General features: G+C 40.5%; 1 protein-coding gene across 2 annotated transcripts in view; it reads right to left on the bottom strand.

Moving 5' to 3' along the window:
• LOC149207478 (uncharacterized) overlaps positions 1–24952 on the bottom strand; it is a 323080-nt gene extending 298128 nt beyond the window's left edge. For both annotated transcript variants that reach the window (XM_089395732.1, XM_089395733.1), the window contains exons 1-2: positions 23677–24952; positions 13365–13568 (exon numbers count right to left, since the gene is read on the bottom strand). In XM_089395732.1, the coding sequence (XP_089251858.1) occupies positions 13365–13568; positions 23677–24945 (1473 nt within the window). In that variant the 5' untranslated portion in view covers positions 24946–24952. The remainder of the gene's footprint in view (positions 1–13364; positions 13569–23676) is intronic.
• Between the last annotated feature and the right edge of the window lie 371 nt (positions 24953–25323).

Here is a 25323-nt window from a genome sequence, read left to right as displayed (position 1 = left end):
TTCCCTTTTTGTTTCAGCAGGATTCTGATTGCATGGTTTACTTGAGACATTCAAGGGTTTAATAAATCTTCTGATTATTCATCAGAGTTTAAATCTATCGCAGGGACAAATATATTTTTCTTGCAGATCTTTTAGCCACGATATCCAGTGCTGTCTTCAAACGTCCTTGTCCCAGCCAGAACCCTCGTAAGGGCGTTTGGAAGTTATTTCTCTGCCTGCGAGAACCAAAAAAGAAAAAAAGGGGAGTCTCAACGTGAATGACAGCGTGTTGCTTTCAATCGTCGACATTTGGTGCCTGAGGCCGTGTGTCTGCAGTCTTGTTTTAAGTTCAATCAGCGTCTCTACAGTCCGCTCCGCAGGCAGCTTGACGAAATTTACAGGTGAGTTTTCCTCCATTAGCGACCAGGTGATAATCAATTGTCAAAATCATTAATCATCGACGGCTGGGGTTTTCCATTTTCGTTCTGCGATTTCTTCGATCCCTCAGACGTGAGCATTACACTTCATTTTTTTCCACCTGCCGTCGTTTTCATAAATCTTTTGTTTGCCATGCGTTGTTAGCATTCACGTTTTTTCTGTATTCGAATTCGCATATAAAAGGGGTGAACAGTAACCATTTTCGATTTCTTGCGTCTATCCCCATCACCGCATCACGAATTTAGCTTTATTGCACAGTTTCTTTTCCGAGCCAGGGTCACGATTTCGTTATTTCTGGGCATTTATTTGTTTGCTCGACTGCTTGCATTGCGTTTCTGGGGCTTGCATCACGCCATCCCTCTGCTCTAAACGTCAACGAAATCTTTGCTCCCGTCAACGAAACCCTCGCTTCATTCTCGCTTTCGTGTACTGGGTCTTGTTGCCCCTGATATCCATTTACTCTCGTGCGTTGATATTGTGACTGCGTCGTTTTTGGGTTTGGCCTGCGGCCGTGTTTCATTTAAGTTTTTGTTCCGAGTTTTGGATACGTCCGCAGTCGTGGTTTTGATTCATCGTAATTTTTGTTTGATTTATTCTTTAACGCAGTTAATCCTGTAGCGTAGGTTAGCTTAGGTTATAGTTTCGATTAAATTTTTTTTTTTTTAGTTTTGTATTGTTTCATATCAGTTACGTTTTGTTTGTATTTTAAATAGTTTCATTTTATTACCAATAACTTCATAAAAAATATATATATATATATATATAAAATGCATTTCATTGTTTAGATTTTAGAATTTAATTTGACTTTATCTTTTTAGATTTTAATTTGTTTACTTTTAGTATAGTTTAGATTTAGAATTTTCATTTTCTAAAAAAAAAAAAAAAACAAAAAACAAAAAAAAAAAAAAACAAAAACAAAAACAAAAACTTTTGGAAAATTTTCTTGCTTGCAGAAATTTTCATGTTCAGATTCAAAAGTTACTGATGTGGAATGAATATTTACTCGTACATGAATGTTAGTTGCATGTGGTATCTAGTCAATGACTGTGTGATTGATTAAAGCATTTATCTCTTTTTAGTCGCTGGATATCGTTATTTGAAGAACTTTGTGGTTTTACTGGATATTTAAAGCATTGTTCTCATTATTTGATGATAAATGATTGTTGTTTATGGTTCATGTTCTTATATCGTCTAGCAAGTAATCATTTAAGCACCAATCTCATAAGGCACTGGTCTATCAAAATTAATAAAATCATTTTAGTGCATATCGTCTCCCAGCCCAACTGTTTCGCAATTAGCCTTCATCATTTCACAGGGTCTACCCCCCTTAGCCGTGGGAGATAGGCTTAAACGGAGGGATCGGGGATCAGAGTGACAGCCCCCGGTCCGAGCGTTGTCGTGTCAATCCGCACGTCAACATTTTTTGGCGCCGTTGCCGGGGATAGAGTTTTTCTGTCCTTGGTTCTTTCATTTCAAGCTTTTCTGTGTTCAATTCCTTGTTCAGGTGGCGACTCCACTTCCTATATTATCTGCAAGAGTGTACACTAGAAGACATCCAAGCAGTCTGTGCAATCCTACTCCTGATCCTGAAAAGGTTTATAGGGTGCGATCACACAAACTCGCTTCTCGTACACTTCTTGGAAATCTTGGACAAGAAGCCCTCTCCGATATTCATTTGCTCTTTAAAGGTCAAGTTAGGCGCAGCACCATGAGTCTGTATGCCCCTTGTGATTTTTCTAACATTCCTGGATACCCCAATGCTATTCCATCTGTTGGGATAGACAAATTGCCTAGCTTTCAAGGAGATAATGCTATTACTGTTAATTCCCATTTGCGAGATTTCAACATATGGATGGCTAAGTATGCTAGATCTCCTGATTTTGATCATGAAGATGTCAGGATGACTCTTTTTATCTTGACTCTAGGAGGTGATGCTTATGACTGGTTTACAGAAAAACCTCCAAATTCATTTGACTCTTTACAATCAATCATTAATTCATTTAGAGAAAAATATGGAGATAAGAGAGAGGGAAGACATCTTGTAAAAGCTCTTACTCTAATGAAAAAGAGAGAGGATGAAACTGTTGAAGAATTTAATAGAAGGTTTAATGGTATTATTAGAGAACTACCTCAAGACTATAAACCTACAGATAAAACTCTCCAAGACTTTTACATTGATGCCTTTAGTCCTGAACCATCTTATGAGTTAAGGCGTGCTAAACTTAATGATTATAGAGATTGCCAAGCCTTAGCTATAGAACTTGAAAAGGACAAGGCAGCTTCTGGGAAGTCTGAAATCCCAGGTTTTGATAGGGCTGCTACTAAACTAAAGGAACCTAAGGGAAAAGCAGTCCAAGAACCTGAAAGTGAACTTGTTCTCAAGTTGCTTCAAAAAATTGAAACTATGGAAATTAATCATAATAAGGAGATAAACACTTTGCAGAATAGGTTGATTCAGATGGAAACAGCGCAATCGCAAAATTTTCAACCTCGAAATAATAATTGGCAAAGAAAGGGTCAATCTAGTGAGCAGAGACCTCCTAATCCGCTTACTAATCTGGTTGATAATGCTCCTCCTTACTGTCGTGTTTGCGATGCTTTTCATGAAGAGTCCTCTTGTCCCATCGTCAGAAGAATCTTAGATAATGGAATGTTTGGGACAGGTGAGCAAATAAACGTAGTAGGGAGCAAATTTCCTTTGCCTATGAATGATTGGATAGAGGTTAAGGAAAGGAGCTATGATGTTATGAATCCTTCATCTGCTTTTAGTATAAATAACCTTGAAAACGAAGATGACATTTTGGCTAGGTTATATGGTGAGAAACCCTCTCCTGAGAAAATTTTAGAAATTGCTAGAGATAAGGGTTTAACATACCAAAGAAGGGATAAAGATCAGAGCGGGAATCAAATTCCCTCTCGAACTTTAAACCCTGGCATAAACTCTGGAATAGATGTCGATTTGGGAAGTTGGTTTAATAATGCTAAAATCTGGGTTCCTGTATCTGAGATCGCTAAGATCCCTTCCCAAAGAGACAAGTTACTAAAAGCAATTCAGGGTCCTCAAGTCAACGCTTCTCAACAGAAGATTCGTGAGGTTGACTATCATGATGCTCCTATTTATCTGCAAAGCGTAGATGTTGATAACAAAGATCATCAACCCTTCTTTATCACCTTATTAGTCAATGGGTATAAATTGAATAACTGCATGTTGGATTCAGGTGCATCTGCTTGTGTTATGACTAGAAGGGTTATGGAACAGCTTAACTTAAGAGTTTCCAGACCCTACTATAATATATGTGCCATGGATTCTAAGAAAATCGAAGTACATGGTTTAATCAAGGATTTGCAAGTTCATCTTTCGGTTTACTCAGACATCATGGTTGTTATGGATATTGTTGTCGTTGATGTACCTGATGCTTGGGGTATGCTGTTATCTAGAAAGTGGGCCTCTGATCTAGGGGGAAGCATTCAGATGAATTGGTCATATGCTATGATTCCTTCTCCTAGCGGTGGTGGTTTCGTTAGACTAAATAGAGAGCCTGAGAGGAAATTTCATGTTGAAGATCCTAAGAAGCCTCATAACGAAATAATTAGAGAACAATCTGACATCGGGAACTACTCTATCATGTCCAATTTCATAATTCCTCCCGATGATGAGATTAAAGATCTTAAGGATGAAGTCTGGTATATGTACTTTGATGGTGCGTCCTCTAGTCATGGTAAAGGTGCCGGAGTAGTGCTTAAATCTCCCCTTGGTCACATATTCAAGCTTGCCTATCGTTTAGAATTTGAAGCAACCAACAATGTCGCTGAGTATGAAGCCATATTGTTGGGACTTGAATTGGCCAAAGCTTTGAGGATTAAATTACTTAGCATCAAGGGGGATTCTGATCTGGTTATCATGCAGCTTAAAAACAAATTCGCATGTAGAAATCAGAGATTAAGACACTATCGAAATGTTGTGTGGGATACTATGGAGCACTTCGATGCCCTTAACCTTGAAGCAATTCCTAGAGAGCTAAATAGTTTGGCAGATGAACTTGCCGTAGCTGCTACCACTTTCCAGTTGTCTGACAAGTTAATTAACGATAAAATTAAAATGGAAGTAATATTCAGACCATCTGTTCCAGACAACTCAGAGCATTGGCAAGTTTTTAATGATGAAAAACAAGTCGTTCGTTTTCTCAATAGTTTGGATGAGTTTGAGGATTTCCGGATAGTTTCTGGCGAGAATGGTTCTTTAGATCATAGACATATCATAAATCCTACTCCCAGAAATGTGGTTGCCTTAGAGCAACATTTCGATCGGCATGATACCACGAAGCTAAGAGAAGAAAACAAGTTGGACCCAGGCGAGTACCTTGAAGTTAACATTGGTACTCCTGAAAATCCGAAAATGGTTAAAATCGGTAAAGGTACTAGTTTGGAGGAAAGGAAAAAGTTAACTGATTTACTTCGCGAATATCGAGATGTTTTAGCTTTTTCCTATGATGAGTTGAAGGGCTATAGGGAAGATATTATGGAGCATACTATTCCCTTAAAAGACGAAAATGCTAAACCCTTTCGGCAGAAACTTAGGCAGATTAATCCTAAGTTAGCCCCCTGGTCCAGAAAGAACTTGCGAAGATGCTTGCAACAGGAATCATCGCTCAAACTAGGCATTCGACATGGTGTTCGAATTTGGTGATTGTCAGGAAGAAGAATGGTACAATAAGACTTTGTGTCGATTTTAGAAACCTTAATCTAGCATGCAAAAAGGATAATTACCCTTTGCCAAACATGGAAACTTTGTTGCAAAGGGTAACTGGGTCTGGAATGATGTCATTGCTAGATGGCTTTTCTGGGTACAATCAAGTTTGGGTTAAAAGGGAAGATCGACACAAGACCACATTCACAACACCATGGGGCACTTTTGAATACATTAGAATGCCATTTGGGTTGACAAACGCTGGGGCTACATTCCAGAGGGCCATGGATTATGCCTTCAAAGGGTTGATCGGAAAAATTATCGAAATTTACCAAGACGATCTTACCGTTTTCTCTAAAGATGGTATCAGTCATATAGATCATCTTAGGAAAGTTTTCGATAGATGTAGAGAATATGGAATTTCTTTGAATCCGGCTAAATCTGTTTTTGGGGTAACAGAAGGGAAATTACTCGGTCATATCATTTCTAAGGAAGGAATCAAGATCGATCCCGAACGAGTTGAAGCGATTCAAAAGATTCCTCTCCCACATAATCTTAAATCCCTTCAGTCTTTCCTTGGAAAGATAAATTTTATTAGAAGATTCATCCCAAATTATGCAGAAATAGCTAAGCCCATTCAAAGTCTTCTGAAGAAAGATGCGAAATTTGTCTGGCAAGAAGAGGGCAAAAGGGCTTTCCAAGAAATCAAGTCTGCTATTGCAAAAGCTCCTGTCTTGGTTAGTCCTGACTACTCCAAGGATTTCATGATTTTTTCTTTCGCTTCTGAAGATACCATCGCTGGTGTTTTGCTTCAAAAGAATAAAGATGGTCACGAGCAGCCTATTGCTTTCATGAGTAGAGCACTTCAAAACTCTGAGTTGAAGTACAATACCATGGAAAAGCAGGCCTATGCCCTGGTCAAGTCTCTCAAGCATTTTAAAACTTATGTGGGTTATTCTAAGATCATTGCTTTCGTCCCACATTCTGCTGTTAAGGACATATTAACTCAAACTGATTGCTTAGGGACTCGTGCTAGGTGGGTTACTAAGATACAGGAGTACGATTTAGAAATTAGACCCACCAAGCTGATCAAAGGCCAAGGTTTAGCTCAAATGTTAACTGAAAGTAATGAAAAGACTCTTGGTTTGTTCTGCCTTGACGATCTATCTTCACCAGAGTTGAGAAGATTAGCAGAGCATGAATGGTATAAGGACATAGTTTACTATTTGACAAATCTTGCATGTCCTAACCATTTAGTCGCTCATAAGAGCAGGGCTCTTAGACTAAAGGCCACTAAGTATTGCCTTATGAAGGATGGCCTTGGATGGAGAAATCCTGAGGGCATAGTGCTTAGGTGTGTTGATGATGTTGAGTCCAAAAGATTAATCTCCGAATTTCATTCAGGATTTTGTGGTGGTCATTATGCCGCTAGAACTACCGCCCACAAAATCCTGAGAGCTAGCTATTATTGGCCTTCGATTTTTTCTGATGTGCACAAGTATGTTAGAACGTGTCAAGCCTGTCAACTGTTCACTGGAAGCAGAAGCTTGCTGCCCTTCCTCTACAACCTGTTATTGTAGAGGCACCTTTTCAGCATTGGGGTCTGGACTTCATGGGGAAGTTCCATGAAAATTCTAGCAATGGCTACTCTTGGATTTTGACTGCTACAGATTATTTCACTAAATGGGTCGAAGCCATTCCTGCTAAGAATGCCACTGAAAGGGTTATTATGGATTTCATTGAAAATAACATCATTACTAGATTTGGTGTCCCCGCTAAGATCACTACAGACAATGCCAAGGCTTTTAGTTCTTCAGAGTTTACATCTTTTTGTTTCAAGTATGGCATTGTCTTATCTCATTCGTCGAATTACTATCCTCAGGGTAATGGTTTGGCTGAATCGAGTAATAAAAATCTCATAACCATTATCAAGAAGATAGTAGGAGATAACAAGAAGTCTTGGGACAGCAAAATCAAGTATGCTTTGTGGGCAGACAGAATTACTAAGAAGAAATCTACTGGTAAATCTCCCTTTGAATTGGTTTATGGCTTGGATGTTACCTTACCTATGCACCTGAAGTTGCCAGCTTATCAGCTTCTCCAAAATTTTTCTACTAATAAAAATGTTGTTCAGAATAGAATAGATCAGATTGTCGAGTTAGATGAGGCTCGTCGTACAGCTTTTGAGGCTATATGTAAAAATCAATCTAACATTAAGAAAAGCTTTGATAAATGCTCTCGATCTAGATCTTTGCAGGTTGGAGACATGGTTTTACTTTGGGATCGCAAGAATGAAAAACCGGGAAAACATAAGAAGTTTGACAGCTTGTGGCTGGGACCATACATCATTAGAGATATAGTTGGGCCAAACTCATTCTACTTGAGCAGATTGGATGGTGAACCACTTGATCTACCAGCGAACGGCCAAATGCTCAAGTTGTTCTTCATAGATGATATCTGATGCCATGGGGCATCTTTTGTATTGTATTTCTATCCCTACTCCTTGTCTTTTCAGCATTTCATTTCTGTTTTTAGGATTAGATTTACTTTTCATGTTATTAGTTAGTCAATAAATGAAGAGCTTTTATCTTTCCTGTACTTAATGTATATGATGATTTTGGAATGGACGCTACTTATTTTTATTTGTGTGTTGTATGGATGCAGATTCTGGATTCTCACATTCCTACAGTGCAGCAACGTGTCCCCAAGTAGAGCCAGATGTTGACCACTACCGGTCAACTACCCATGCAGTACACCCCCCTTTTCTTTGCAAAAAGGGGCAGCACCTGAGCGACGTGTCTGTGCCAGCCTACAGTCATCAATAGCTTGATCATTTTAATTGTAAACCCAGTCTGCATGTATGAATTGTAAATACTCTAAGCAGATCAGAGTCATGTATGTAAAATTGCCTAGGTGGACCTAACTTTCTAATGATAATCTACATCCCGGGAGGTTTTTCGTCTCACCGATCTACGATCGGCAGAGTTTTCCTTCAACCTGACCCCAAAGCCGGGATGCATTTTGTTATTAGAACTTTAGGAGAATCCTAGTGTGTTAATCTGCTAGATTATAGTTGTGTCGCAGAAACTGGGTGTTTTGTGAGGGTCTGTATTAAGTGGGTTTGTCCCCTTAAGATGTAAATTGTAAAAGTCATGATGTAATGTGTCTTGAGGGTTGAAAAATGTTTTAGTCCCCTCATGAGTCCTAAGTCCTAGGTCCTAGGTGATGTTTCCAACGGCTTAGTTCGAATGATCCATTTAAGAAAATAAATGAAATACTAAATAAATAAAAATTAAAAAATTAAATAAATTAAATAAATAAAAAATAATAAAAAGTTCATAAAATAAAGCAAAAACCCTAAATAATAAAATAATAATATTTTTTGTGAATGCATGCAAAATATCATTTTTTAATAAAATCGACGGATGAGATTAAGAGATGTCTTAATCCTCATCGACGGTTGAGATCACTTCAACATGGATCACTCAAACTAGCCGTTGGGATCATTTCCTTTATATAGGGTCTTAGGGGGTCATTTCAGGTTTTTAATCGATCTGTGAGTCTGTACTGAAAAAGCTCTCTTGTAATCTGATTTCTGGTTAATAAAAGAAGACTTTGGGGTCCAAATCTTGCTGGTGTTACTCTCTGGAATTGCTGTGAGATGCTTATTTTTCTGCATATTTCAGTTTTCAGCCATTAATAATAGCTTGTTTTCGAGTATTGTGAGCACAGGTATCTTGTTCACTTGCTAGGGTTTGAGTGTTGTTAGGGTTTCTGAAATAATGGCAGGTATCTCCATTATTTCCTGAGATCTAGCAGCATTCTTGCTCTCTTTATTGATGGTTGCTTGAGATGTGCAGGAAATCTTTAGGTGAAGGATATTGGTGGGCGTTTGGGGAAGTTCTAGGCTGAACCAGCCGACTCCCACAGGCTTTTCTTTGCAGAGCCTAACTGATTTTGGCCCTGGGTTAATCATTTAAAAGTTTCTTTTCTGGTTTACATGAGAGATTTCTGAAACTTATCTGATATTCTAAAGTATTCATGTTCTTATTTGCTGAATCTGGCTGAAGAGGGGCCAAAACTTGTAAATTAATCAGGCATTTTTGGGTTTTTCAATTTCTTGTTTACACATAATACAGGGGTTTCCCTTTTTGTTTCAGCAGGATTCTGATTGCATGGTTTACTTGAGACATTCAAGGGTTTAATAAATCTTCTGATTATTCATCAGAGTTTAAATCTATCGCAGGGACAAATATATTTTTCTTGCAGATCTTTTAGCCACGATATCCAGTGCTGTCTTCAAACGTCCTTGTCCCAGCCAGAACCCTCGTAAGGGCGTTTGGAAGTTATTTCTCTGCCTGCGAGAACCAAAAAAGAAAAAAAGGGGAGTCTCAACGTGAATGACAGCGTGTTGCTTTCAATCGTCGACATTTGGTGCCTGAGGCCGTGTGTCTGCAGTCTTGTTTTAAGTTCAATCAGCGTCTCTACAGTCCGCTCCGCAGGCAGCTTGACGAAATTTACAGGTGAGTTTTCCTCCATTAGCGACCAGGTGATAATCAATTGTCAAAATCATTAATCATCGACGGCTGGGGTTTTCCATTTTCGTTCTGCGATTTCTTCGATCCCTCAGACGTGAGCATTACAGTTCATTTTTTTCCACCTGCCGTCGTTTTCATAAATCTTTTGTTTGCCAGGCGTTGTTAGCATTCACGTTTTTTCTGTATTCGAATTCGCATATAAAAGGGGTGAACAGTAACCATTTTCGATTTCTTGCGTCTATCCCCATCACCGCATCACGAATTTAGCTTTATTTCACAGTTTCTTTTCCGAGCCAGGGTCACGATTTCGTTATTTCTGGGCATTTATTTGTTTGTCGACTGCTTGCATTGCGTTTCTGGGGCTTGCATCACGCCATCCCTCTGCTCTAAACGTCAACGAAATCTTTGCTCCCGTCAACGAAACCCTCGCTTCATTCTCGCTTTCGTGTACTGGGTCTTGCTGCCCCTGATATCCATTTACTTTCGTGCGTTGATATTGTGACTGCGTCGTTTTTGGGTTTGGCCTGCGGCCGTGTTTCATTTAAGTTTTCGTTCCCAGTTTTGGATACGTCCGCAGTCGTGGTTTTGATTCATCGTAATTTTTGTTTGATTTATTCTTTAACGCAGTTAATCCTGTAGCGTAGGTTAGCTTAGGTTATAGTTTCGATTAAAAAAAAAAAAAAATAGTTTTGTATTGTTTCATATCAGTTACGTTTTGTTTGTATTTTAAATAGTTTCATTTTATTACCAATAACTTCATAAAAATATATATATATATATATATATATAATGCATTTCATTGTTTAGATTTTAGAATTTAATTTGACTTTATCTTTTTAGATTTTAATTTGTTTACTTTTAGTATAGTTTAGATTTAGAATTTTCATTTTCTAAAATAAAAAATAAAAATAAAAAAAAAAAATAATAATTATTAAAAAAAAAAAAAAAACTAAAACTTTTGGAAAATTTTCTTGCTTGCAGAAATTTTCATGTTCAGATTCAAAAGTTACTGATGTGGAATGAATATTTACTCGTACATGAATGTTAGCTGCATGTGGTATCTAGTCAATGACTATGTGATTGATTAAAGCATTTATCTCTTTTTAGTCGTTGGATATCGTTATTTGAGGAACTTTGTGGTTTTACTAGATATTTAAAGCATTGTTCTCATTATTTGATGATAAATGATTGCTGTTTATGGTTCATGTTCTTATATCGTCTAGCAAGTAATCATTTAAGCACCAATCTCATAAGGCACTGGTCTATCAAAATTAATAAAATCATTTTAGTGCATCTCGTCTCCCAGCCCAACTGTTTGGCAGTTGGCCTTCATCATTTCACAGGGTCTACCCCCCTTAGCCGTGGGAGATAGGCTTAAACGGAGGGATCGGGGATCAGAGTGACAGCCCCCGGTCCGAGCATTGTCGTGTCAATCCGCGCGACAACACAAGTCATGGAAAGGATTTCAGGATGTTGTTAGTGGGAGAGAAAACTTTCCAAATTGGGAAAGGTTTTGGACTGACTGCATACAAGAAGAGATTTGAAGAGGAACCATAGAAGGGAGATTAGTTATGACAGAGGACGAGGAGAACTGTGTCGTGGTAGGCAAGAGTAGCAAGGCCAAGCGCAAGAAAGGCCAAGGAGAGGCTGGGTCCTATGAGAAGGGCAAGAAGAAGGATCTAAGTAAGATCAAGTGCTTCCATTGCCATGAGTTTGGACACTACACTTCTAAGTGTCTTGGTAAGAAGAAGGGGGCCGAGAAGGATTATGCTGCTGCATCAACGGAGGTAGATGACTTTTCTGCCTAGTTCGAGAAGGATTTCTCGTTGATAGCTTGCATGGCAAGCTCAGCAGATAGCAATATGTGGTATATTGATTCAGGAGCTTCCTTCCACATGACCAGGAACAAAAAGAGTTTCAGCCACCTGAAGGAGAAGGACGCGCAGGTTCAAATTGAGCTAGGAGATGATGGTCAATATGTAGCTAGAGGAGTTGGTACTGTCAGCTTTCAGAGGAAGTCAAGTAATTCCCTTCATCTCAGAGATGTTCTTTATGTTCCAGGATTGAGGCAGAATCTTGTTTCGGTAGCCACCCTTGAGGACAAGGGATATGATATCATTTTCAACGGAGGTAAGGTGTACCGCCAACACTCAACTTCTGGATGTAAGAAGCAAATAGATGTGAGGGTGAAAAATCTCTACAAGTTGCAGGTAGGGACAGGTGCAGCTTTGAGCAGCAAGGAAGGTAGTGCACAGAGTAGAGAAGTGATGGTTGAGCGAGAGCAGGATAGAGCTCTCAAGATGGAGCCTCAGCCAGTATCTCAATTTCAGGTTAAGCTAGTTGGCTATTGGGTTGACCAGTAGGATGATGAGGAGGAGGACCAGAGCTCGCAGTCTCGCAGAGTATGATGGGAAAAAACAGGTCTTCAAAGCAAGTTCCGCAAAAGAAAGTAGGGAAGTCTTCTAGTTCAAAGGGACCAACCGCAGAAGTGGAGAACTTGGTAGTGTTGGGAACAAATCTAGGTTGACGAGGTTCTTCCAGGAACACCTTCCTCGCTAAGAGGGAGTGTTGAAAATTAGTGAGAAAAGTGATTCCTTGATTTGTGCCTTAATTCAAGGAGTCAAAGTCGAGTTCTTTTTTTGTGCGTGGTTGAGTTCCTAAAATTTAGGTGTTTCCCTAAAAATTAGGAGTGCATGAGGTAGTTAACTAATGTGTTGAAGTTGAAGGTCTAGTTTTGATCTTCTAGTGTGATTTAAATTAGGAATTGAAAGCTTAAGTGGAGTTAGCCTCCTAAATTTTAGGAGGATCCAGTTAACTAGTTTTGTTGACTTTTGTTAACTAGAAATACTCCAGTTCAATTCCTTAATTAGAAAGCTCACTATTTTTAACCATTCAAATTGCCTTTAAAAAAAGGAACGAAGGCACAAGTTTAATCATTGTTTTGGTGAGCGCAAGTTGGTGAGACCAGCAGTCTTGCAAGGGTTTCAAGCTTAGAAAAAGCAGAAAAGACAAGCATATTTCTGATTGAAAAAATTATTTTGTAAGAGATATATTGGTCAGTTTTTCTATCAATAAAATTCTCATCAAGCAGAGGGTTTTCCTAGTTGGGTTCCCTAGTAAAAAAAATTGTCTTGAATTGTGGGACTATGCTTTATTTATGTTCCTATTCCACTGCATCTAGTAGAGAAATTTTGTGTTTATGTGAGAATAAATTTTATTTCAGATTGCTCATATTAGCAGATCAGAATTTCATGGGAATTCTACATCTAGATCAAATCAGGGTGTTCTACGAAAGATCCGTTCCATTCCCTTCCCTTCCCTTCCCTTCCCATTCCTCACAGCATATGTATATAATGCTTAGAGATGTCATACCTACAACTAGATGTTGTATGGTTAAAATTCAGATATGATTGTGTCCATCTTGAAAATAATTTCTACAACTATAAGAACAGCATATGCCCATCACATAAATCTTGAAATTTATTATTGGGTCCCCTGTGTCATCCCTTGAAATTATCCCCTAACATTTAAAGGTGTCTCCAACCGTCACAAGAACAACATAGTGAAACATAGGAAAAGTATGAAATAAAGAAGTCTTGTTAAACATAGAAAAACATTTCAAGCTTTGAATTTCTGTAAGGGAAAAGGAAATAATAATGTTAGGATTTATTATGACATGGTGACTATGGCTCAAGCTCTATGCATTGTCCAAAGCCGCTCACCTGCACTCTTGGGTTCTGGAAATCATTCATAGCTCCGGTCAGGGCAGGTAGAACTTGTTGATATTGTTGTTGTTGAAAATCCGGACTCAAATCTGTTGAAAGTAGACCAATTGCATGAATCGCAGCCCAACGAACTCGAGCGTGCGAATCATGGAATAAGTTCAAAACCATTGGGACAACATGCTGAAAATATTTTATCATCTCCTGAAAAAAAAGAAATTTAAAAGGGACATCTATAATAATAAGTTCAAAATCATTCGACAACATGCTCAAGATCTTTTAACATCTACTGAAAGAAAATTTAAAGAAGACATCTATAGCATTCCAATACTGAATCCTAATAGCTTGACGCACAAGTGAAAATCATATAAACTAATGTAATGGATGAGGGATCAATTAATAGAACAAAGGATATTTTTATTCAATAATAACTGAAATCGAATTCTGATACTCAACTGAACTTGCTGGGAATGATTATCAATCAACCCAATCCAAAGAACTCAAGCATTCAACCAATATCACCAAATCCAGAAGAAGATGAATAAGCACAGACCCATCAAAATAGGTCAGATGTGCATTATGAACCCGTCTAAATCTAGGTCTGATGTCTATTTTGAATTTGAACCCATTTGAATCTAGATTTGATATGTATTTTCAATTTGAACCCATTTAAATCTAGGTTTGTTATGCATTTTTAACCCATCTCAATCTAAGTCTAGTCTGATACACATTTTCAACACAAATCCAAATCAACGTAGCATACATTTGGAGTTTGAGTTCAAATCTTTCATACGTCTGCCATTTGTGTGAAGTGGAGATATGCATCTTCATAGGCTAAAGAGTCCAGCTTATATATCATATTCAAACCACAGTTTACATGTGTCCACTGCCCATTTTCAATGATTCCAAAGTACCCTCTAAATTGAATGCATTGCTTGTTTATTTTCATACAGGGCCCGCCCAATTTTTGGCTGGCCTAATACAGAACTCTTTAGAGATGTTACTTTGGGGACTCTCAAGCATGAATGCATTGGGAATGGAGGCTAGGTTAGTTATGATAGATCCCCATTGGCTTACAGCTAAACCACATCCCAACCAACTTCAGTTCAATGCACTAAGCACACACAAAATGGAACCCGGACTAGCCTAAGGTAAGGCCACTGCTAACCTACAAACCAACCTCATTTCAATGCACTAAACACACACAAAAAGGAACGTAGGCTAGCTGGGGTAAGACCCCCAGCAACCTACAAATGGACTACATCCAAACAAACCTCAATTAAATGCACTAAACACACACAAAATGGAACACATGCTAGGTAAGGTAAGACCCCCACTGGCCTACGAATAGACCACATTCCAACCAACCTTGGTTCAATAACACACACAGAAAATGGAACCCAGGCTAGCTAGGGTAAAACCCCACTAGCCTATGGATAGACCACATCACAACCAACATTGGTCAAATGCACTAAATACACACAAAATGGAACCTAGGCTAGCTAAGCTAAGACCCCCACTGACCTACACATAGACCACATCCCAATTGACCTCAATTTCAATGCACTAAACACACACAAAATGGAACCCGTGCTACCTAGGGTAAGACCCCCATTGGCCTACAAAAAGACCACATCCCAACCAACCTCGATTCAATGCACTAAACACACACAAAATGGAACCCAAGTTGTTTAAGGTAAAACCCCCACTAACCCACAAATAGACCACATCCCAAATGACCTCAAGTAAAAGCACTAAACACACACAAAATGGAACTCAAGCTACCCATGATAGATCCCCAATGTGCTATGGCTAGACCACATCCCAGCTGAGCTCGATTCAATGCACTAAACCTACACAAAATGGAACCCAAGTTAGTTTTGGAAGATCCCCACTAGCCTATGACTAGGCCACATCCAAAACGACCTTGGTTTGATGCACTAAACCCACACAAAATGGAACTGAAGGTAGTTAATGACAAGGAAGACCCTCACTGACCTATGACTAGACCATATCCCAACCAATCTCAACTCAATGCACCAAACATACACAAAATGAAACTTGGGATAATTAAAGTACACCCCCATTGGCCTACATGCCTAGACCACAACCCAACCAACCTCAATTCAAAACTTCAACAAACTAAACACAAACAAAATGGAACCTATGCCAATTATGGTAGAATCCCATTGGCCTACTGGTAGACCACATCCCAATTGACCTCTACTCAATGTACTAAACACATGTAAAATGGAACTAGGGCTAGTTATGGTAGACTCCCACTAACCTACGATGAGACCACATCCCATCTAACCTCAATTCAATGCATTAAACACACACAAAATGGAACTTGGGCTAGTAACAGTGGACTCCCAATGGCCTACAGCTAGACCACATCCCAATCAACTTTATTGGCATGCATTGAACCAAGGTTGTAGGGAGCAAGGAGCGAGAGTGGGAAGTGGGAGCAAGAATGAGAGTGGAAAGTGGGAACAAGAGCGAGAGTGGGAAGCGCAATTTTCAAAAGCTTCCAGAAGCAGAGCATTTCAAGAGTGCTTTTTATATAATATATATCTACTATATTTTGATACATATATATATATATATATATATATATATATATATATCTGTGAAAATAGCATGCAAAATGTTGAATTAGTTGCAAAAACATAAAAACATAGATTTAACTATTGGATGAATAACGATCATTAAAGCATTAACCATTTGGTACACATATAGTATCAATCATCTAGTAGTTATAACATTGTCATCAATGTTATCGAAATCGGTGCAATCGGTCAGTCCGACTGTTTTGGTGCCTAAACCAGTCCGACCAACAATACAAATCTATAAAAGGTCGGTTCGGTACCAATCCAGCTTGTTCTTGTACAAAACTAGTTGGTTAGATACTGAACCAACCCTTTTTCACAAAATTGGTCAGTTTTGTACAATGCAACCACAACCCTCCAAACACAAATTAAAAAAATAAATAAATAACCAATAATTTATGAGTGGGGCATCCTAATATTCAACCCTAGGGCCCTACTAATGTTACATAATTAATGATAATGTTAAATTCTTAAAGTTTTAACATTACTATTATTGAATCAAGATGTTTGAGAGTGGTTATAACATAATTGGATTTCATATGGAGAAAGTAAAATTTTAGATCCCACTCAAAATCTAGCAAACTTAACATTTTTTAGGATTTCAAGATTGGGGGGGATTGCAACGTTTCCGTTAGATGCTATTGTGTACGAGGGCATGGAACTAACATTTAATCAAGAGCACCAAGCCCTCTATGTACCTTGATGTTAGTAGCGTTGGTTGTTGAACTCCTTTGTCATGATCCTTAGTAAAAATGTATCCATAAATCAAACAAAATCCATATTTGACATGTGAAACTTTTTCTATCTTATTTTAATGCTTAAACGGTGATATTGATGATGAGAATACCAATTTAGGTAATGATCTTGATGATATGTAGGTATTCGTTGCAGGCTGCAGAATGATTTTTTTTTACACTAGAGGCCATCTAAAGCCTCTTCGCTAGTATATTTTTGGTTCAAAGGTGTATTGCACTAAGTGCTATTTTGGATATATGCACTCCTACTTGCCATATAAATGAGAACTTTTGCATATTTGTGTACAAATGGTTTGGATTCATATGGCTGCACATGAATATATATGTTTTTTCTTTAAAATTTGAATATCTTATGTATTTTTTGGTCAATCACTTTTTTGGTCGGGTTTTTTTATCGATTCTCATTTTGGGGGGTCTATCAATTCAGTCAACAGTTTGATTTTGATAACATTGATTGTCATTAAATAATCAATTATTGCATCAACCTTCAAGTTTCAACATATAATATTTTTCATCAACAAACTCTAAAAAATAGCATCAACCACAAAATGAAACAAAGCATCATATTCATTAACAAAGAGTGATGACCAACTCTAAAAAATAACATCAACCACAAAATGAAACAAAGCATTATATTCATTACCAAAGAGTTGTAATAGTAATTGATACTTCAAAAAATTCAAAGATAGGTTCAAACTTCAAAGTTCAAAGTTCAAACTTAAACTATCATATAAAGTTCAGAAAATAGGCCATAATTGTTAACACCAAATTTATCCTTGGTGAATTCAACTGTCACCTTCATTATTGTTTGTGAGCACATTCATAATCAAGTTGCACTTCTCATTAAGTCCATCCTAATTGCTCAACATCAAGAAGTTGTGGACACATTCTCACTGATTCTTGGCCATGATCATTTATAGGGTTTTGATTGCATTACATAGTTTGAGTTTTAGAAATCGATATTTTTGGAAGAAATAGTACAAGATCAAGATTGTGCTATTTTTAGCGAGTTTTCAATGGTTATGTCTATATTTTCTCATGGTGGTCAACTTTAGTTTTCATAACTTCCTATATTTCTGAAGGTCACAGCTATTTTAAGTGGGTGAAATGTGGCAAAAGAGCATGGTGACATTTGGCATGTCTTTGAGGGTTTTGTGGACATCTCTTCAATTATGTACAGTTATATTTGTTGGAGTCTAAAAATTGTTAAGTCTACTGAATTTTGGTTGGGATGTGAAATTATTTTTTCTTCATACGAGGTTTGATGAGGTTGGAAACCATCCCAAACATCCTGAAACAATCAATGATAATGTAAAAATTTAAGTAAAACAAGTTCTCCTTTGACTTTAAGAATTTTGTATTATCATTCAAAAGGCACCTCAAAAACCCTAGGAGCATGCTCCCAAAAAATGCTCATGGGAGGAAGGCAATCAAGAAGTGTGCTCCCGAGGGCACTTCCAAAATGCTCCCTCTAAGGGTGCACTTTGGGAGTGAAGTGTGTGGGGGAGGGCACTACCCTGTAGCTTAGCACTAAACACACACAAAATGCAACCTAGTCTAGTTCTGGTAGACTCACACTTCCCTATCAACCTAAGTTTAATGAACTAAGCACACACAAAATGGATCTTGGACTAGTTATGGTAAACTCCCACTGGTGTATGACTAAACAAGTCCCAATTGACCTCAATTCAATGCTCTAAACACGCACAAAGCAACCTAGGCTAGTGATGTTAAACTCCCATTGCCCTACGTCATGACCACATCCCAACCGACCTCAGTTCAATGCACTTAACACTCACAAAATGGACTCTGAACCACTTATGGTAGATTGGCATTGGCCTATATGAAGACCATATCGCAACTGACCTCAATTCAATGCACTAAACACACACAAAATAGAACTTGGGCTAGTTAGGTGCTCATAGCCTACAACTAGACCACATCCCAACCAACCTCAATGCAATGCACTAAACACACACAAAATGGAAGTTGGCCTAGTTACATTAGATTCCCACTTTTTTATAGTAAGTATTTTGGAAATACATTGTGTTGGAGTTTAAAAACATCCAAACATTTCAAGTGGACACTCACCCTTCATTAGGGAATCAAAATGAACATAGACTCCCATTTCCTAATGACCCCACTACAACGCACTAAACACACACAATGGAATATGGGCTAGTTATGATAGACTCATAGTGGATTATGGCTAGACCACATCTCAAACAACCTCAGTTCATAAATTAAACCCACAAGCAATAGATGTAGAGCCCATATTCAACACACCCAATGGGCAAATATTATCCACCATGTGAACTCCTGCCCATAACATGAATGCTCTATAGGGCTAAGCAGAAGTTTCGGATTGCATCTGATCGACTCCGCGCCCTCAGGGCTAAGCAGAATTTGTTTTCTCTTCCCAGCAGGATTTTCTTGGATGAGGACCTCACTTGAGCACAGGTTGTGGAACTTAAACAATCCAGAGAACAAGTTATGGCAGCACAATAGGCAAGGAAATGGGCAGTTATCAGGAATCTTCGGGCAGTCATTCGGGACTCCTTCCCACCTGGGTGGGAACCCCGAACTGGAGGTTCCAAATGACAGGCCTGCTTGGGGAGACAACAGGGTACAAGCATTTCTATCCATTGTTGGAATGGCAATGGACCTTTCTGGTCATCGCGGGACTCTTATATCTCTTGAATCATCGAACATCCTCTTCCTGACCAAGACTCATGCGAGCCCTGTTCAACCTCTCCCAGATATTCCAGGGTACCATTGGTTCTTAGTTTGCTGGCAAGAGACGAGGAGTTCGGGAGGAGTCAGAGGACCGGGTGGAGTTGCTTGTTTGGCTACTTACTCACTCCAGAAAAAGGTATCTTTGGTAGCCGAAGATGAGTTTGCCAGGTTTATGTGGATTCAGATTAGTATCTGAGTCTCTCCTCCGAGGGACATCTCCATTGCAATTTGTTACTTTCCCCCAACCTCTTCACCATTTGTCATCCATAATGGCTCGAATGGGGACCCCTTTATAGACTTGTACATCGACATCACCCAGTACTCTGTTGTTGGGGAAATCATCCTCCTAGGTGACTTCAATGCTCATACTAGAGATCTCCAAATCCCTCTCCACGATCAATTAGAGGATGTGTTTTGTACCCAGGGGGTAGATCCAAACTCAGTAGGGCTTCACTGGATGTCAGATGATGCTTTGGGGCCCACTACAATTTATGGTAAGCATCTATTGCAGTTGGGGGAATCACAGGAGTTGTTGAATTTAAATGGTCTCTCTATTTCCCAAACTCCCGCTTTTTCAAATGTCGGCCATATGGCGGGGGTTGGAGTATAGTTGATTATGTCATCGCTAGCCAGAACTTGCTCCATTTTATTTGCCATCTCTCGGTCTCCCCCATTCCCCTTGCCAATCATGCACTTCTTTCCTTCTCTCTCTAGTTTGACCCTTCCCTTCCAACCCATCCTTCCCCTCGAGGCCCACCCTGAACCACCTCTCGATTTGAGGAAGGTGGCCCTGACATCTTATCCTCTACCCTATGCAATGCTCCCATCGGAGACCCAGTTCTCCCTGCTTGATTCTGCTTCCACTAAATCCACTTGTCTTTCATCTGCCATTTCGGAATCAGCACTCAAATCCTTCCCCCACTCCACTCGTTCCACTTCCATCTCCCCAAAAGTTGGATGTTGCCCCATGAACAAATGGTACAATGACGAATGCAAGACTCTACATCGAGAACTTCGATATGCTTTCACCCACTCTCAACCCCTCTACTCTAACCTCAAAGCTTCTTATCATCGCCTCCTTTGTTGCAAGAAACGACTCTTTGTCTCTCATAGAAGACGGGAACTTTTTGCTCTCCTTGCCCACTCCCCTAAATATTTCTGGCATACCATCCTTCGCCGACACTCCCCTCTTCCACCTGACCTCGATCCTACATCCATGTTCTCTCACACTTCCAACCTTTATGATATTCTGAGGCAAGCCCAAATTCATGTTACCTCCCCACCCTCTTCCTGTTACCTATTCTCAGACAGAGATATTAGAGAGGCCATTTGGGTGATGAACAATAGCAAAGTGGCCGATGAGGAAGGCTACCAAGCAGAGTTCTTTAAGCACGGTTTCTGTGCTTTGGTTAGCTACTTCGCTAATCTCTTAAACCATGTAGTCCGTGAAGGTTTTCCACCGGCATGGTCACACCACATCATCCATCCAATCCACAAATCAGGTTCCAATTCAAATCTCGATAACTACAGAATGATCATGGTGGGCCACACGTCCTTGAAGTTGTATGTTATTTTTCTACATAGGAAGCTCTGTAGTGACCTTGAACAGAGACAACTCAGAGCTAGGGGATAGGCAAGTTTTCGACCGGCTTATCAGACCATTGACCACATCTTCACCCTTCGCGTCGTGATTGAGGAGGCACGACACCACTCTTGGAAAGTCTATTGTTGTTTCGTAGATTTTCGGAAAGCTTTTGACTTTGTTCCAAGGGAAGCCATACTCCAAAGACTCAGAGATATTGGCATCTCAACGACCCTATTGATAACTATTACGCGCCCATATGAGTATGTCCTTAGTCATCTTCACATGGCTCATGGGATGTTTGATTTCATCCAAAGCACTATTGGGGTTAAATAGGGTTGTCCACTGTCCCCTACCCTGTTTGGGATCTATATTGATGAATTGGAGGCATTTCTACACAAGCATATCCAAGACACTGATGGTTGCCTTCTTCACCAGGTTCTGATATCTATTCTACTCTTTGTCGACGACGTGGTCCTCCTCTCCTTATCCCCAGAAGGATTACAGAGGTAGATGGATGCCTTAGCTCTGTTTTGTTGACAGTCAACCTGGGTAAAACCAAGGTTATGATCTTCAATGGAGTGAAGAAAACTTCGGACCTTCACTTCCTATTTAGAGGGGCGAAGGTTGAGATCACTAGCACGTATACTTACTTGGGGGTGCAATTCTCAAGTCCCCGCTTCAGTTTGCGACCAACACTTCAACCTTGGATCAACAAAGGATATGGATCCTTAGCCCTTCTAGGGAGGTAGTGCTTTCGACATCACTTCCAGGACATCTCGTCCAAGATGAGCCTCATGGACACCTTGATCCATCCCACTGTTCTATATGGCTTAGAGATTTGGGGACCGTCTTTACTTGAGTCAGACTGGGCTTCAGTTGAGAGAGTCCAGATTCTTCTTCTCCACCCCATCATTGGATGCAAATAGACAATACCTCAGCACATCATCCTTGCAGAGTTTGGAGCTCAACGCTTTCGGCTTGAGACGTTCTTTAGATTGGTCGGATTCTTGCATCGTGTCCGGGGCTATGCAAACTCGATAAAGAGTAGGGACCGGTATCCTTACTTGGCATATTGTTCTTCTAAGACTATTGCTCGTTCTACTCCCTCAGCCCGGGCTAGATGTTGGTTTACAGGAGTTTTAGACCTCTTAGAGTTAATGGACATTCAGTTGGATCATCTCCCTACTTTCTAATATTCCTTAGATGTTGGTGGTCACCTTTTACCTACTAGACAGGGGCTGAACAAGATCATCAAGGAGAACATCTACAGGCAGTTTGTTCAGGTCACCTAGGTCAATCCTGCAGGAGGGTTGCGCCCAAAGATGGCCTTCTACACTGAGCACTTCTTGGAGTTGAGAGACGGGCTCATTGGTCGACCCTAGTATACATTTCGCCACTGGATGCATGCTCTTCGCATTCATCTAGGCCAGTTCAAAGTAGGTTCTCATAGACTTTGAATAGAGACGGACCACCATATTGATAGACCAGACAAAATCTACTAGGTATGTCATTTACAAGAAGTGGAGACCGAGGTGCACTTCATTTTTGGATGCCCTGTCTACTAGGAGATCAAAGGAAGGTTTCATTGCTTGTTCAAAGATTCTCAGACCCTCGCTGACTTTTTCAGGAATTCCGATCAGAGATGTTTTGCCCGATATATGCAGGAGTCTCTCAGGTTCCGAGCGCATATTCTTCAGCCTCCCATCAAACCATACCCCACACAGAGGATCATGACATTTTTCAGGGTACTACCTCTAGACAAGGGCACCAAGAGACCAATTCATACCAGTACATATCCAGGCTCTAGATCAGTGAGGATATGTGGGACCTCACCCCGCCACACGAGATCTCAGGAGCAAATTTGTTTAAGATCCGTTATTGAGAGACAGACTAGGTCCTCCAAACCTCAGCAGCCAACGAACTCCCCGAGGCAACGATTTAGTGGACAATCCGCACTTTCCAGAAACCCTTCATCGGGCCAACAAACTTTGTGGAGTTTTCTTCAATGTTCTTCATTTAGCATTGAATGTTAGGAGAGATGGGTCTAATCCTCAGACCCATTTGCTCTAGGATCCTCTCAGCATTCCATACATTGTATTTTTTATGTTCCTGCATTGTATCTTTTATATTCATGCATTGTATCTTTTATAGGAGACTGTTTGGTTCTTCCGCATTGTATGGACATCATTGTAGTCAATAGTCCCTTTGACCTACCTTGTGGTCAATAGTTAGACATAAATATAATTATCTTATTTTATCTTATAGGGAAGCTTCTACCCAAATCATGGGCAGCTTCTACCCAAAATCATGGGCAGGTTGAAACCACGCATGATGGTCCATTCAATGCAGAGCCCTGAATTGAAAGTGTGAAGAATGACATCCACCATTCATGGTCCCAACCTGCCCAATCATGACTCCGAAAAGGACTAGGGCGTTGTTTAAAGTTTTCCCAACCCAATGCATTGTCTAAATTCAACACGCTCATTTACAATTCCAACTAGCTCATCCATGGTTCCAGCAAGATTTTGCATGTTGCTTAATGTTTTCCCACCGAAAAACCGTCAAAATTCAATTCAAAGTACTGTACACGAGGCGCAGACACACATGGAGATGTGAAATCGCCGTACCTTAGCACACCCTTCTGCAATCTGAGCAAAAGTTATCAAACCAGCATGGCGCTTTCGCCAATCAGGATCTGGCAAATACCCTGGCAGCAACTCCACCGCAACAGGAATAATAACTTCCCCTCCTAGAGCCTTAGCAAGCCGATCCAAGCACTCCTGCCCTACTTCAGAATTGTTCGTCTCGCAAGCATCCCCGTCATCACAATCCACGTGCCACAGTGGGTCATCCTCAATGTCAAGAAGCATCTCCATCAACGCCGCAAACAATCGACCCACGAACTCATGCGGCAGATTCTGGCATTGACTCCGGCCCTCGGCGAGCCCGACGAGGAATCCGACAGCCATGCGCCTGGTTCCCTCTTCCAGCCCACCGATCTCAGCAAGGGCAATGAGGAATTCGACAGCCAGGTGCCTGGTTCCTTCCTCCAGCCCGTCTGCCTTGGCAATTTGCAGCATGCAAGCGACGACATCAACGATATTTTGCTGCAAAAACCTAGGCTCCGACCCGGCCAATTCGACAAAGACTTCGAGCGCCTCCATGGCCGCGGCCTCGTCGCCTTTGTTGAGAGCATCAGTCAGGACCCCCTTCATGTCGGGCACCAGGTGCTGGAAGGTTTCAATGTCGCCAAGAGATTCAGCAAATTTTGCTGTGGTCCTCAGCGCGGCCACGCGGACGTCCATGGTGGAAGCGGGGGCCAAGCATTCTTGAAAAACGGAACGCAATGTGGCCACGTGGGGCTGCATATAATCACAGAGCTCCCCGAATAGAATCAGCGCGGATTCCTTCAGCCTCGGCGACTCGGAGCTCGCCCAGCTAAACATAAAGGCCACGAGTTCCGGCCACGAGGCCACGAGAATGACGGTAGCTAGCTCCGCCACGGTGTCGCAGACCTTTTTAATTACGCCCCAGGTCTCTTCTCGCTGCAGGCAAAGGATCAGCTCCGTCTTGAGGGCGCTGCGGGTGGCAGGAGAGAGACGTGGCCAGAGAAAAGCGGAGCTCTTCTTGTCCAGCTGTTTGCGGAGGAGAACGGCGCACATGCCCCGGGTCTCCGCCTGCGCGCATGAGCGCAACGTGATGATGAGCTTTAGCACCAGGGCGTCGGGGTGGCGTTGTTTGAACGAGCTGAAGGTGGCTTCGGCCTGGCGCCGGTTTTCGTTGCCGGGGCTCATCAAACTCGCAATCAGCGTTTCGAATGCTGAATCATTGTTGGAATCCATTAAAAGCCTCCTGACCTCTGCATGGTGCAGAGCTCCTCTTACTTCTTCGTTCATCGATGAATGTTTTTCCATCAAATACACTTGGCCCAGCTTTATGTTTCCGCTCTGCAACAATTTTCAAGAATGTGATAAAAGATGCACTTGGCCCAGCTTTACATTTCGGCTCTGCGACAAGTTTCTTGTTGGCGACAATTTTCAAGAATGTGATCAAGGATGCACTTGGCCCAGCTTTACATTTCGGCTCTGCGACAATTTTCTTGTTGGCGACAATTTTCAAGAATGTGATCAAAGGTGCAATTGGTCCAGCTTTACGTTGAGGCTCTGCAACAATTTTCTTGATTGCGACAGTTTTCAGGAATGTGATAAAAGACTGGAGGGAAATGGCTGATCAGTCTGTCTCGGGATTGAGATGTCTTCATTAGTTTCGTTTGT

The sequence above is a fragment of the Pinus tabuliformis genome, chromosome 1_2, assembly GCF_031772625.1.
Source record: "Pinus tabuliformis cultivar Carrire ecotype Pingquan chromosome 1_2, CPIR1, whole genome shotgun sequence".
NCBI classification, from domain to species: Eukaryota; Viridiplantae; Streptophyta; class Pinopsida; order Pinales; family Pinaceae; genus Pinus; species Pinus tabuliformis.
Note: the sequence above shows the minus strand (reverse complement) of the source record. Positions and strands in the feature narration are given on the sequence as shown.